Source organism: Chinchilla lanigera, unplaced genomic scaffold (genome assembly GCF_000276665.1).
Source record: "Chinchilla lanigera isolate Chin_1 unplaced genomic scaffold, ChiLan1.0 scaffold00012, whole genome shotgun sequence".
NCBI classification, from domain to species: Eukaryota; Metazoa; Chordata; class Mammalia; order Rodentia; family Chinchillidae; genus Chinchilla; species Chinchilla lanigera.
Window position 1 is genome coordinate 27,713,185 of NW_004955413.1, and position 14,863 is coordinate 27,728,047.

The window sequence follows — 14,863 nt, forward strand, 5'->3', positions numbered from 1 at the left end:
GTCCTGAAACATTCTATGGGTATACCACATAAACTCAGAATTTTTAATTGTTCTGGGTGTCCCTTATAGTGATAATGTGTATCAAAAAAAAGTTTGCTTAGCCAGGCGGGGGGGGGCGCACAACCAGCAATCCCAGCACTCAGGAGCTTGGGGCAGTGTGATCTCCTGAGTTTGAGGCCAGCCTGGGCTATATAACGAGACTTTGACTCATCAAAAATACATACATACATACATACATACATACATACATAATTTTAAAAACTTTACTGCCAGGCAGATATTTTAATTTGACCTTAGGTATAATCACTACCTCACTTTTAAAAGTTAACACATTTTTGGGAAGGGACAGTGCTGGGGATTGAATCCAGGGCCTCCGCAAGTGCTCTGACCTACCTCCCTAGCCCTTAAAACTTTTAGTGTACAAACAGAGATTTTAATCCCTTCCTTCTGCCTTCTCTCCTTTGAAGAATGTTAATTCCTGAGGGCATTCACATTGGCTGATGCTATCTCATAAGACAGAGATTAATACTGTACCTGAAATACCATACACTCTGCTACCCCCCATCTAAGTTTCCAATCAAAATGAGGAGAAAAATGTTTATTTCCTATGCAAGACAACTTGTTTACCAAAGAGAGCAAGTTCTGGATATTCCCAGGGAGGCCTACTAAATGCACCAGGATGGAAAAGTAACTCAAGCTACCGCTACCCAGGGAGCACATGAACAGGAACACATATTTTAAAAGCAAAGCGGGAGAATACCCGGCAAAGAGGACACTGGCCCAGTCTTCATTTCCCTTTAGAACTACCTCAACTGTTGAAATGTGCCAAACACTTCCCTAAACACTTTTCAGAGAGTAACTTTTTTTTTTTTTTGGTCATCCTGGGGATCCAAATGAGGGCTTCCATTTTAGGCAAGCGCTCTGCCACAGAGCTAAGACCCCAAGCTCCCCAGTGCACAGCTGTAGAGCAGACTAGATAAAGCCAGAAAGGTGAAGAGGATGACCTTTGAGGACAAGTATCACACTGCCTCCATTTCCCCTTGTAGTACTTCTTTCCCATAAAGAGGAATATAGCAATACAGGAAAAAAGAAACTGGTTTGCAGACACAGGCTTTCAAAGTCCCGCAAAACTGGCCTTAGGTGGGGCAGAGGAGAAAAAAACCTCCATTTTTCTAACAGCGTTATATAAAGGAGGCTGTATCTCCTGGAAAATCTGACATCCTTGTGCAGGACCCACGTGGAGCACCAGTCACACAGACCTTCCTGATGAAGCTTAGGAGCCCGGGCTGATGCTTCTCCAGCCTCAAGGCCGCCAGATACACACAGCTCAGGCTGCTCCACAGTTCCCTCAGCACTCTCACTTCAGATTGCCATGGGTTTTCCCACAGGGACTCGGTTCTTTGTCAAAATGAATGGAATGCCTACTTTTACACACACTGGAAATAAATTATTTGGCCTCACAGAGCAACGTGTTTATTGTGACTTGTTATTAATATTCTTGTTTATGGTCCTTTAGCATTTTCAATGAACAATCTACTCCTAGAAGTTTTGCTTTAAAATCAACTGTAATGTTCCCTTCATCTGCCTCTCACATCTTAGAAAAAAGGACTGAAGGACAATTAAAGAGCCTTTGCATTTGTCATGATTTATTCTGTAATGTAATGTATCAATGCAGTTCAAAACTGAAAATTTCACTTAAAATTCCTTAGAATTTAGAAAACAAAAATGCACAAAAGAAAATGAACCCTTTCTTTGGAAGTTCAGTATCAACTATCATGTAGTGAGTGATTCAGAGAGAGCACACAGTATTAAGGAGAATGGGTAATGAAGTAATTATGCAACTTCCTGCTGTACCTAAAAGTTGTGGGAATAGACAGATGAACCGGCCCTGTGCCTGCCCTAAGAGAATCTGTTACGCAAAAGGGCTGAGAAAAAGAGCGCTGAGGTAACAGCTCGGCTGCCACAGAGAGGGGGCTGGGCGGGAAGGAGGAATGGCAGTGGGAGTGGAGGCAGGGGAAGGGTGCAGAGCAGGAACGCCGCTGGGCTGGGTGGAGGCAATGGAACGAAGAGCCAGGCCTGGAGATGAAGAGGGGCTTCAGTGGGACAGAGCTGCTGACAGAGGCCTTGCCTGGCTTTAATAAGAACTACCAACTTTGAAAAGCACAAAGACAAAATTCAGGAAGTATTCAGTAGGATGATGGCTTTAAAGTTACTGGAAAGCTAGCTTTCTGATGTGGCTGGTTTTGATGTTTTATCTTTTATTTTTTGATGTTTTTAATATGCAGTTATTAACACTCACATTTGTCAAATCATGCTTTTTGTTTTATATTTACAATTTTTAAATCATGTTTAAATTTACAATAGAAAGTGAACTGAGGAGGATGTTGGCCATTTAAGACTGGGGGCAAGCAAATTACACATTAAACCCGTACTCAAAACCAACTTTATAATTATTAATATAGTGATTCAAAATTTCAAAAGTTAGCCTAAATCTAATTCTTTATCTATATTGTGGAGATTTAAATTCAAATGGGTTGGCAAAAATACATTTGGGAGAGGGAGGAAGATGGGTAGGCTGCCCTCCCACTGCAAAGCTGGGACTGCAGACATCAGACCAGGATGACCGGCTGACATTTTCCCTCAGCCTGGAGGCCCTCCACCGCCACCATCACAAACACCATTTGTATGCATCAAGCCATGTGCCATCCACACCAGAGGCCACCACCAAGTTACACACACAGTCCTACCCAGCAAATAAACAAGAGGTCAAAGGCGGACAGAAGCAAAGGGAATGACCCAGAAATGAGTGGTCCTCTAATTCTCACACTCAGAAAAAGGAGACTGAAGGCCATGTTTTGGTTGAATAAATACAAAAATGTTCTGATTTTCAGCAATATTCAGACTACTGTGACACAGTAAGAGAAGTCACTGTCTCATGAGAACTTCGTATTATTTTATTACAATATCATGCTTGTCAAAACACCTGATAGATACACAGGGCAAAATGGATCGCTAATGAAATACATGTGGCCTTATCTCTCATGATAAGACTGAGAGCATGCTCATCAAGAGCAAAAACTGAATGCATCTGCTAAAACCCAAGATAAAACTAGACTCAAAGTGACCTCCACAAATTGAAACATCATTTATAAATTAAAGAAGGCAAATAAGTGCAACTTTAATTTGTTTTCCCATACACTTAGAAAAGAGGGCTGGGGACATAGCTCAGTGATGGAGCACTTGCCTAGCACGCACAAGGCTCAGGGGTTCATTCTCTATCATTGCAAAAAGGAAAAAAAAAGTGACCAGGCATGATGGCAGCACAAGCCATAACTGTAGCACTCTAAGAAGCTGAAACAGGAGGATCACAGGTTCATGCCCAGCATGAGCATTTCTGCAGGACTCTGTCTCAAGAAAATAAAAGGGCTGGGGGATGCAGTTCAGTGCAAAGAACCTGGGTTCAATCCCCAGTACAATGGGGGGCAGCGGTAGGGGGGCAGTGGGATAAAAACTAGACAAATAGAACAGAAAAGGATCTTGTAGTCATAGTGAAATATCAGCTTAAAGAGCCAGAAAGCATAACTTTATAAATCATTTTTAAATTCAGCATATCATAGGGCTATACTAACTGAGCATAGACATTAAAGGCAACAAGCTGTCTCTTACTCTGCGGGTAAGTGAATGGTAACTTCTCCTATTTCACTGGGTGACTCGCAAGAATAATAAAACAGACGTGCAAGTGTTTTTGAAAAATTAAGTTCAGAATACAAACTAGCATTCTATTCTTTTTTTGGTACTGGGAATTGAACTCAGGACCTTGCACTTGCCAGGCAGGTGCTGTGCCACTGAGCTACATCCCCAGCCTTTAGCATTCTATTCTTAAAGTGGGATGTAAAACAGAAGAGGCTCAATGGAAAAGAAAGGAAATAAGCTTTAGCTGCAGCCTTAGATGCCATGTGAGACTTCAGACTGGTCAACTGTGCAGCCCCTCACAGAGCAGCGGCAGAGCCCAAACTCCACGTTTGGAATCCCTACTGTATACAAGCATGCAAGTCACAATCACCTGGTCGTATACCTTCTGCCTCAAATGGAGCGTGCCAAATTTTTATCCTTTAGAGAAAATGATTAATGTGAAGCACTCCACTTGCATTTAAAAAGCAGAAAATATTGTTATTTTAACCATTCAGTCACTGAAAGCAGTACGGGGAGGAATGGATTTAAGAAAGAGACTTGACTTAGGCTGTTTGGTGTATCTGTTCCAATGGTAACATTCCAGATTTATTTTGAGATCAAATCTGACAAGTAGTAGACTAAATAGTCACTCTCTGAAGAAACGCATTCCTGATCAGGCATTCTAACAGGCATATTCTTTGGAAGGCACTGTGACCTTGCAGGGCTATGGCATTACACAAACTAGGCAATTGGGACACACAGTCTAGGAATCTGCTGGCCAGCATTTAGACTGACTTCTTTTTACCAATTATTGCTACTGAATTCTCAAAAATTTACACACAGAATTTTCACCAGGAAGTATTACCAGTATTAAATGCTTAAAGAAAGCACTTGATGATGGTCACATACCCCAAATGGCAACAAATAAATAAAAGGCGACTTTTCAGAGAAGTTGGCAAACAGGCCATAAACTTGGGCATGATGATGAGTGGACTGTTGAGAGCTCAAATTTGATTATTTGAAGCATTCTGTGCTTTAGGGTCTTAAATATTATGCCGCTTTAGAATCCTGCTTTTAAAAATATCACTGTGTCTAAACTTATTAGCAGAATTCAATCTATTTCTTAACACTGATAATAGAGTGAGTAAAAGAGGGAAAGAAAGATCATGAGGGAAGTTTAAGAGGGAAGAGCAAGCCTCTGTGTGATTGTATTACGCTGTTTTAACTTCAAAAAAATGCATTTACTTAGAATTTTTTTCTGTGGTATTGGGAGGATTAAGCCCAGGGCCTTACAAATGTTAGATGCCTCCAAAGCAAGGTGTGGTGGTGCATGCACCTCTATAATCCCAGCACTCGGGAGGGTGAAACAGGAGGACTGCCGTGAATTTAAGGCCAGCCTGGGCTACATAGTGAGCTCAAGACCAGCCTGAATTACATAGCGAGACCCTGTCTCAAAAAACAAACAAAAAAACCAAACCTATAAAAAAAAAAAAAAATGCTCCAACAGTGCACATTAAATATATTTTTTACTTTTAGTACTTTCTTTTTATTGACCCTATTCTTAATTCTACAGATAATGCAACAATAAAATCCAGTGTGTGGAGGAGGGAGACAGTAAGATAAGGTATCTGAGAAAACTGATTCTGCTTGATAAAATCCTTATCAACTATGGCTGGTCATTTCTATGTATATCAAGTATGGTAAGTTTGTTTTATTTTATTTTATTTTACTTTTTGAGACACGCTCTCGCTATGTAGTTCAGGCTGACCTCAAACCCACAGCGACCCTCCTGCCTCAGCCTCCTGGGTGCTGCAATTACAAGTATGGTAAATTTTAAGTATAAAAACACAGAAAACTCTCATCTAATTAAATATGGTAGACTGAAAACACATTTATATATCTACAAAAGAAAAGGAAAACTTCGCAAGACTCACGAGAATATGACTAATGGGAGAAGAGGTATCCAAATTCTGGAAGATAGAAATAGAGTGAGAGTATGTGGTTCAGTGGGCTAAAAGGAAGCAGTGGAGAGGCCACGAGAAAGCCAGGTACCTTATGGCACAGAATGCGCTCCCACCCACCCCCGGCAGCCAGGTCCTCAGAAGTCAGACCTCTGACTCAAGGCAACTTCACCAGGTAACTGTCCCCACCAGAAGGGCGTGGGCTAATACCACATTTCCACCCCCACAACACTACACCTCCTTTTCTTCACCTGGCTTTCAGGGTAATGACAGCCAAGTTTATACTCCAAGACAGGAGCTCTCAAGACTTCTCTCCAGGAAACTGACCTCAGAGAACAGAGAAAAGACCTACAGTTGCTGACGGCTGCCTTCCACAGAGAGGAACATACACTAATAAACCTTGCACACACTGCTAACAGCTTCAAATAGTTATTTTCCACCACCTCTTTTGCAACACTATAAATGGATGGCCAAGAATAATCAGGCATTTGAAGAACAACTAACAAAAAAGAGGAAATAGAAAACAAAAGGGTTTTTTTAAAGCTTTAATAAAAAGACTGATAATGTGTTCAAAAAGAGAAACTACTGAAACCGTAAACCAAGTTTATGCTTTTAAAAAAATTAGTAGCTTAAGAGAAGGGAAAAAAGTTTTTCAAAGTATCAGGAATAAAAACAGGTAAGAGGTCAGATGACAAAGTTGAAAAAAATGGAGAAATCAAAACAAAAAGACAAAGAGAACACAGAACTGAAGCCAAAAAGGCAAAGAATCAATTCACAAGATTCAACACATTGTGTGAGAGCAGACAAACACAGGGAAGGAAGATACATTATCACAGAAGAAATAACAGGGAGCTCGTGTGGTGGCTCACACCTGTTAACACCACCACCACTGCTCAGGAGGCTGAGACAGGAGGATGGTGAGTTTAAGGTCGGCCTGGGCTACATAGTGATAGCCTGGCACAAAAAAGAAGAAATAACATGAGACAAATTGCCTGAAAGATACGAGTGTATCAAGGAAAGCCCTCATAGTTGCCAGCATAATGAATGAAAAGAGACCTACTCAAGATCTCAAAACCCCAGGTGAGAAACAAGATCTGTAAATCTCCAGAAGAGGAAAACAGAACACAAACGCCTGAAGATTGGACAGCTCCAGTCTATCACCGGCAACCATGGAAGCTGGAGGACAAGTCAGAAGCAAGGAGTCCAAGACAGAGAGAGAGTTACTTCAAATCCCAAATTCTAGCTGCAGGTGTAGTTCATTCGTACAACACTTGGCTAGCATGTGCAAGGCCCTGGGTTCAATCCCCAGCACAGGAAAAAATGAAAGAAGCCTGCAGAGGATGGGATAAAGACACATCTAGAAACAAGAACTCAACGTATCAGCCAGAACCTTTCCCAGGAAACTACTGAAGAATGATACACTCACTCTTCTACATGAAGGGCCATTTAAGAAAGTGGAACACATGGGAACAGGAGACAGTTTCAATGCAACAGTGATGACGAAATGCCCCCAGGATAAGAGTTATGAAGCACACCTGCAACCCCAGCACTCTGGGAGGTTGAGGCAAGGCTGCAGGTTTAAGCATAGCCTGGGCAACTTAGCAACTTAGTGAGAACCTCTCTCCAAATAAAACATTAAAAAAAAAAAAAAAAAGGCTGGAATTGTAGCTCAGTGCAAAGGCCCCTGGTTCAATCCCCAGGGTTCAAAAGAAAAACAAAACAAAACACTTACAAAGAAAAGTTTAAAGACTAACTATCCAAGTTGGAAAATGGATTAGAAAGATACAGCTCAAGAAAAGAAAATGCAAATGAAAACATGAAATAATAACCCTTGGGCAATGAAACATTTTAAAAGAAAAGAAATATAATCATAGTGTATTTTATATTGCAGAGACTGAAAGTGAAAACTGATTTTTTAAAAGAAAAATCAGTAACATAAACAGCAGTAAAAGGATATTACTCAGAAGCAAGAAACCAGCAAAGGCAGTGACTTCAGAAAGCTGCACTGCTCAAGCAATGCTCCTGGGAGGGCAGGCAGCTTTGAGGAGGGCACAGCAGGGACCCTGGTTTTCTGAAACACTTTGTAGGCAGTGGCCTGGCTCTGTAACCTGTGGACACACATTACTGATGAAAATAAAAGTTACACAACGCTCCCTAACTACTCCCTTCGCTTTCTGTCCATCACTTGGTCCTAGGAGCTTTTGATGCAAGAATAAAGACTACTGCAAGAAGGCCTGGGTTTAGCTCAGCGGCACAAGCACCTGACTGGCAAGTGTGAGGTCCTGAGTTCGATTCCCGGTACCAAAAGAAAAAAAAAAAAAAAAAAAAAAGGCTACTCTAAGAAATGGAAGTAAGGCCAAAATGAAGTAAGGCCGAGGCCTTGACTACTCACCATCTCTCTGGCTATTTCCAGGGCTTCCTGCAGGCCATAGAGCCTGCCGCAGACCAGGTAGATTCCATTAGCCCAGAGAATACAACCCTCGTGGACCCAAAATTCATTGCTGTCAAGAGGTAGTTCTGGGATTTGTAACTCCAGCTCGGGGCCACCTTCTGAAGTGGTGGGCATGGAGGGCTTTGCGTCCAAAACAGTCTTTTCACTGCTGCCCTCAGTGGCTGCTTTTTTACAAGGGAGCCCCCTGGACAGGGATCGAGGGCCACTGCCACAGTCTTCCGAGCGGTGGCGCCGCTTGAACCTGGGGTGTGCGGCCAGGCTCCTCTGCTCCTTCTGCTGCTGCTGCTCCTCCTCCTCCTCAGTGTCCGTCTTGGAGCCATTTGAAGCGCTTTTGTGCCGTACCTTGACTTTGCTTTGCATTTCTGTGGCCCTCTTAGGAGGCAGATTCTTCGGGAGAGTGGCTACATAATCTTGGGGGTAAAAGGGTCCGAAGAGGTCACCCATGTTCCGGTAACTGGCCCACTTGCCACACAGACAGCAAACCAGATGTCCCATAACAGACGACTCTGTTACCACAGGGCCCTGCAGCATAAAGGAGGATGCTGGGAGCACCTTGCTTTCGGTGGTGCTGGGAGGAGGGGTCAGGGACCTCTGACCTTTCCGGCCCCTCACTAATTTGGTCTGCTCCTCTTCTTCAGCATTGATGATTGTACAAACGGCTCCAAGTTCACACTTATTTACTACATGGATATAGGGGAAAAAAGACTTGTTCTTGGCATCAGTTTTATCCAGTGGCTGGGTGGCATACTTTAGCTTGATCTCAGGCTCCTGGGGTTCTACGATGGGCACGGCTTGTTTGGTTTTCCGTTTCCTTGGCTGGGCCCCAGGCTTCCTTCTCTCTCTCCTCTGCCTCTGTTTTTTTGGCTTTGGCTCTCCATCTGCAGAACCTTCTGGTATCTGAGGTGGCTGGGGAGGCGGGGGTGGTGGCTGTTGCTGCTTCTTTTGCTTATTCACACTACCAATGGGTCTCCCCTTCTTCTTTCCTGACGGGAAATATCCCTTTGGGGGGAAACTCTCTTGTTTGGGTGAAATGGTCACTGTCTCATTCTCCTTCTCTTCAGCCTTGGGGTTTGCCTCAGGGGCCAATATGCCCACTGGAGTTACATTCTTTGAGTCAGGAAAGATTAATGGTGCTGCCCCACCCAGAGAACCATCTGGTCTCCCTTGGCTACTGCCAGGCTTCTGTGAGGTTGTGGATGTCATGGCACCAGGGGGTTCCTTTCCAGGAGCTGTGTCTGAGTGTACTTCTGCCTTTGCTTTGTCGTCCCCACTGCCACGCCACTCTTCTGCAGACCGAGCAAGAGGCTTCTCCATGTTTGACTCCTGGCTGGCTGGACTCACTAGGTCAGGCGCCACCTCGCCTTTTCTCTTCTCCATCTCGGCCTCCTGAGCAGCCACCGTCCCGCCCTCAGGAGGACCACTCTTCAGAGACAGTATGTCATCCAGCGTCACTGTGTCTCCCCCGGCCTCTGCGCTGTTTGCAGATGCACTTCTCCTGATATTTGGGGATGTGATCTTCTGAACTATAGCTTCCAGCTTCAATCCTCGTCCTTTCCTTGGGGGGAGTATTTTGGTCTTAGCAGGGCTTGTGAGGGTAACAGCAGGGCAGTTTCTATTATCTGGGTTTGGAAGGTCCTTGGAGGAATCTCTCTTAGGGATAGACTTGATATCCTGACTGTGAGAAAGATGGGCATAGGAATTGAATGCTTTATCAGTGCTTTCTTTTGATGGGTGAAGGAGGCGCCCCTTATCCTCAGTGTTACTGTTCTTTATATCTTGTGACTGTCTCTTACTGGGAATGGGAGAGATAAAAGAACGGACACGCCTCCGCATGATTAAGGGGTTTTGAGAAGAATGATCCTCTTGGCCAGGAAGCCTTAGCATTACATTACTAGGTTTCGATGACTGTGTAGACTCAGCTAGTCCATGCCCATCAGTCTCATGGGGTGGTCCGTACCTTTTTTGACTGGACATTCCTGGAGGACCACTGCTTTTGGCTGGAGAAGTTTGCCGAGACAGATCCCAACAAGATTCTTGTAACTTCTGGGAGCCGTGCTTCAATTCCATGCCTTTGTTAGGCAGACCATCACTGGACATGAGACAGCGCCCAGCTTCCTGCACACCAGGGTCATGGTAAGTGCCGACTGGTGGGCCATACATCATACCATCTTTGTCATTTTTCAGAGGGCTCCGTACTCTGTCAAGAAACTGCTGCTGTCGTGGGCTCTTCCGCGGTCCCTCCTGCCTGTGCTGTGCAGCAGCAATTACTCCCTGAGCAGAACTGCTGCTCCAATCCTTGTACTCCTCTTGTTGCTGCTGGTACATCTGTCTCTTATAATGGAGCTGGGAATTCAAACCTGTGTTAGGGTCCCCATAAGCATGAGCCCGCGTGTTTGTGTGATACGCAGACGCCAGGCTTTCTGAGTTGGGAGAGAAGGGAGCATGTAAAGAGCTCCTGTTGGCCCTCTCTGAAAAGGTCATATGGGGGTTCATGTGATGAGGGTCTCCTCCTGGGCCTCTGCTTCTCCCAGGAGACATCTTCAATTTTTCTGCAAAGTCATGGTACTGAGAAGGGGACCGACCCCTCATGGCTTCCCGACTACCAACTCTGCCAGGGACCCGCCGCATTGGTGTGGGCCTGCTGTCTTGGGGGCCATAGTCTGAAAGGGAATCGTGGGCTGCTGCTCCTGGGCTGGCATTGCCACGATAAGACTCATGCTTGATGCTAGCAGGATGACAGTGGTCTCCAGATTTCTTGTTGTTGAAACTAGCTTGGGATTTGGATTGTTCAAAGTCTTCCTCTTTTATCTGCCCGCTCTGGGATTTCAGCTTTGTTTCCATGGACACCAATCCACCTGGAAGAATGACGGACTGACTTAAACTTGGGTTGAGACGTTCATTCCTCCCAATTCTGGCGTCGGCACCCATGTGCCCCAGTGAATGAGCCCCTGGGTCCCTGACAATCTGTCTTAGAGGAGAAATGTCACAGATCACTGATCTCCTTTCAGAGAGGGAGCCTCCAGGCTCATGAGCTGATGATGGAGGCTCTATTTCAAACTTTCTGGGAATTGGATAGTCGGCCAAATTGATCTGTTTCATTTCAGGAGCTGCGCTGCTCGACTTCCTTTCCCAGGGTCCCCAGTGGGGGTTTTCTAACAGGGATCCAATGCTTTTGTTCAGGAGGCCCCTGCTGGCTAATTCATTGGTTTGACTAACTAGGACATTGGGCCTCGCGGTTCCTTCCAAGCCACTAGCCATCCCCTGATGCTCCTGAGCACTCCTGGAATACCTCCTGTCAGGGTGGTGGTGGTAACCCTGAAGCACTTCCTGCAGGAGGCTGGGGAACTTCTCATTTCTACCCTTTCGTTCCCCGTGGCCAGTAAAGTCCCCCTTTTCTTGCCCTGTAGGATACTGAGGGAAGCCACTGACATTTCGTGGCACAGCTGACCCAAAACTCTCTTTGTAACTATAGCGCAGGCTTCCAGGAGACTTGCTGGGTTCAGTCCTGCTTGTGAAACCAGGGCCCACTGCAGAGTGGCCAGTCTGACCATTTCCTTCTCCATTGTGGTTGGAGCTGTTGTCACCATTCTTGTTTCCTTTGCTCCCTCCTCCTGGAGGCTCTGTCTGTGGAAGTGAAGTGTGACTGGCTTCCTTTGCCCCACTGTTGCTGGGTGGCCGCTGAGTGGCCGCAGGATCATCCTCTGGGGAGCCTTTATCCTGGCCACCAGGCTTTTCTACACGACCTGCCATAGCTTCCCGGGATACAATCACCCCAACTGTCTTCTCATTGACTTTTGGGTTCCCCTCACATGACAGTGGGGTATCCTTAGCACTTGGTGAGGCAGCCTCTTCTCTAGCTGCTGGACTGGCACTCAGTCTTGGGGGTTCATTCTGAGTGCCTTGTGCTGGCGAAGCACCAACTTTCTCGGAGGTTCCGCCCTTGTAGGTGGTGTCAGAGCTGGTGCTCTGGCCGCTCAACTGCCTCACTCTCTCGCCTTGGTCCTCTGAGCTGCTGGAGCAGCCTCCGTCCAAGGACTCTGCCATTGGAGACTTCAGTTGTTCCTCAGGCTGTGAGGAGCCTTCTGAGTTTGTACAGCTGTCTGCCTTCTTAGATGACGAGGAAGGCCTCTTGGAGGTCTTCTTCTGGGGAGTCAAGGCATCAGAAAGTAACATGTGCTGGACGGTATTAGGAAGATTGGCCACTTGCGTACTCAGGGCACTCAAACTACTCAACCCAGGATCTGTGAGCCGCTTTTCTGGCACCCCTTCTAGCCCAAACCCTTTGAACCCTGCAGCATGAGAATTAGGACTGGGCATCATTGACGGTGTTGGACTGAGCTGAGGCATTAATTGTAAAATTCGGTTTCTGGAACCCATGGGCACACTGCCTTGCCCACACTGGAGATTCTCCCCACTCTGCATGAGAGGAGATGGGGTGGAGCTGCAGCTTGGAGACTGAACCACAGAGGCAGCTGGAGAGGGGTTAGAGATGGGGCTGAAGTTCTGGTGGAACTGCATGGGGGACCTCACAGGAACCTCTGGCTGGCTGTACTGCCCCACCTGGCTTTGCAGGGGCAGCTTGGCGGCAGCATTGGTATACTGCATCACATGCTGAGGGGGATGTTGCTGCTGTTGCTGCTGCTGCTGCTGTTGCTGCTGCTGCTGTTGCTGCTGTTGCTGTTGCTGCTGCTGTTGCTGCTGCTGTTGCTGTTGCTGCTGCTGCGCCTGTGGCTGTGTTTGCTGCTGCTGCTGCCCCTGTTGGGTCCCTTGTGGAATCTTTGCCTGTTCAAAATTTTTCATAGATTGAGGTTGATAGCTGTAATTTGATTGTGTTCCATACGCCTGTGCATTAGAACCTACATTATGCCCTTCGTACTGGGAGCCAGCATTCACGCTGTAACTACCATCATAGCTCTGTCCAGACTGACTGAAACGCTGTGGCGAAGGGAAAGAGGAGGAAGAGGAGGAAGAAGCAGAAGACTGGTAGTGCTGGCCGAACTGACCCACTCTTAACTGGTAGCCAGCAGCGGAGGACGGCAGAGTTGAGGGTCGCTGCATTGGCTGTAGATGGGACGAGCCAGAGGTGGGCTGGCCAGCGGCTTGTGGCAGAGGTTGATGGGACTGGTAAAGCTGTTGTCTCAACTGCTGTACTTGCTGCTGCTGTTGGCTAGAAGCCTGCTGTTGGTACTGAGCACTCCCAGGAGAGAAAGGCCCTGTGTAATCCTGCTGATAATGAGACACACCACCAAGGGAAGAGTGCTGTGCTTGAAACTGGCCTACATGACCTTCACTCCCATACTGATTGCCAAAGCTGCTCCCCTGGGGGGGTCCATAGCTCTGCACAGGCCCAGAAGGCCTTCGCTGAGGAGGCTGTGGGGTTCCTGTTGCAACAGGGTCTTTGTTGCCTGCCATGTAGTAAAAATCTCCAGCCTCTTTCCTGAACCCCTGGTACCCCTGGTGACCAGAGGTCTCGCTAGCCATCACTGCTGCAGCAGCAGCCGCTGTTCCTCGTCGTCCACCACCACTGCTGCCACCACTGCCACCACTACCGCCACCTGCACCCCCAAAATTCTGGAACATCTGGGCCTGGCGAGGGCTGAACTCTTCTATCCGGGATGAGCTGTGTACCTCCTGTGGGTAGCTCTGCTGGTTTCCGTGGTAACTGCTTTGCTCCCGAAAGGACTGCATACTGTTCAGCAGCACAGCAGCAGGCCAACAGCCCTCCTGGAAATGGAAGAGAAGAAAGACAGGCATGAGACATGCTTCTCCATACAAACAAAATCAGGTCTAAGACAATTCAGATCCCCACATGAAACTGACTTGTTTGAAAGTCATTTTTTCTTATTCTACTACTGAGAACGCAAATAAGCAGAGAAATGATATAAAGAATAAAGCAGAAGTCTGTGGTAGAAATGAAAGAATCACTCTAGCTATTTATAAGTTCAATACAGTTTTTAAAGAATTCCACTATTAAAAGACATAGCAAGACTCTGGCTCTAAAAAAAATCTCATTATTAAACAAATGAGCTTCTAAAATTCAGTTGGGCAAAGTATTGGACCATAGGATATTACTGTCCACGAAAAACAATCACTTTCAAATAAATCTTTCAGTTATACAGGGGGAAAGGCAAGAAAAAGCACCTTAATATTTGCTTTCACATGTTAGATTGGCCCCAAGCTGAGAGTCAGTGCTGAGGCAGCCTCTCCATGGCCAGCTGCTGTGTCTACTCCCCAGCTGGGAAACAACAGGCCTGAGAATCATATCTGGTTCTTCACATCCAGAGGTACACTGTTGCAGTGTTACTATAATTACCAACTATCTGTGATGACTTGTGATCCCCGGGTATCACTATGAACTCCTCACACTGCAGTTACACACTAAAACGCTGGATTCAACCTTCCTGCTGCACAGTTTGGTCTCAGGTAACCCTCTCAGCCACGTGCCTGCCATTCCCAAGCACAAAGGCTAACCCTAAGCCACAGAGTAGTGCTGACTTTGCTACCAGACTCTTTCGCAACGCTGTAAGATGTTCCAGCACCTACAGCCCCCACCTAGCTTTTCATTTGCCAATCTAGTATTCACAAAGCTATTACTAGCTATTCCTATGAAAACTGGATTTAAAACAGTCACTTTGGAGAACAGCAAAAAACAGACAAAAAAAAGAATAATAATATAAAGTGTAGGACTCAGATTCTTCCCAGAGTTACTTGACTAGGCCACCATTCTGCATTAACCTTTATTAAAGCCTCACCCTCTTAAACACTCAATCAAGAGCTG

The 14,863-nt window shown here is 46.0% G+C and overlaps 1 protein-coding gene across 3 annotated transcripts in view; it reads right to left on the reverse strand.

Moving 5' to 3' along the window:
* Window positions 1-13,806, reverse strand: part of Tcf20 (transcription factor 20 (AR1)) — a 49,614-nt gene extending 35,808 nt beyond the window's left edge. For all 3 annotated transcript variants that reach the window (XM_005379414.2, XM_005379413.2, XM_005379412.2), the window contains exon 1: window positions 8,026-13,806. In XM_005379414.2, coding sequence (XP_005379471.2) covers window positions 8,026-13,773 — 5,748 coding nt within the window. In that variant the 5' untranslated portion in view covers window positions 13,774-13,806. The remainder of the gene's footprint in view (window positions 1-8,025) is intronic.
* Between the last annotated feature and the right edge of the window lie 1,057 nt (window positions 13,807-14,863).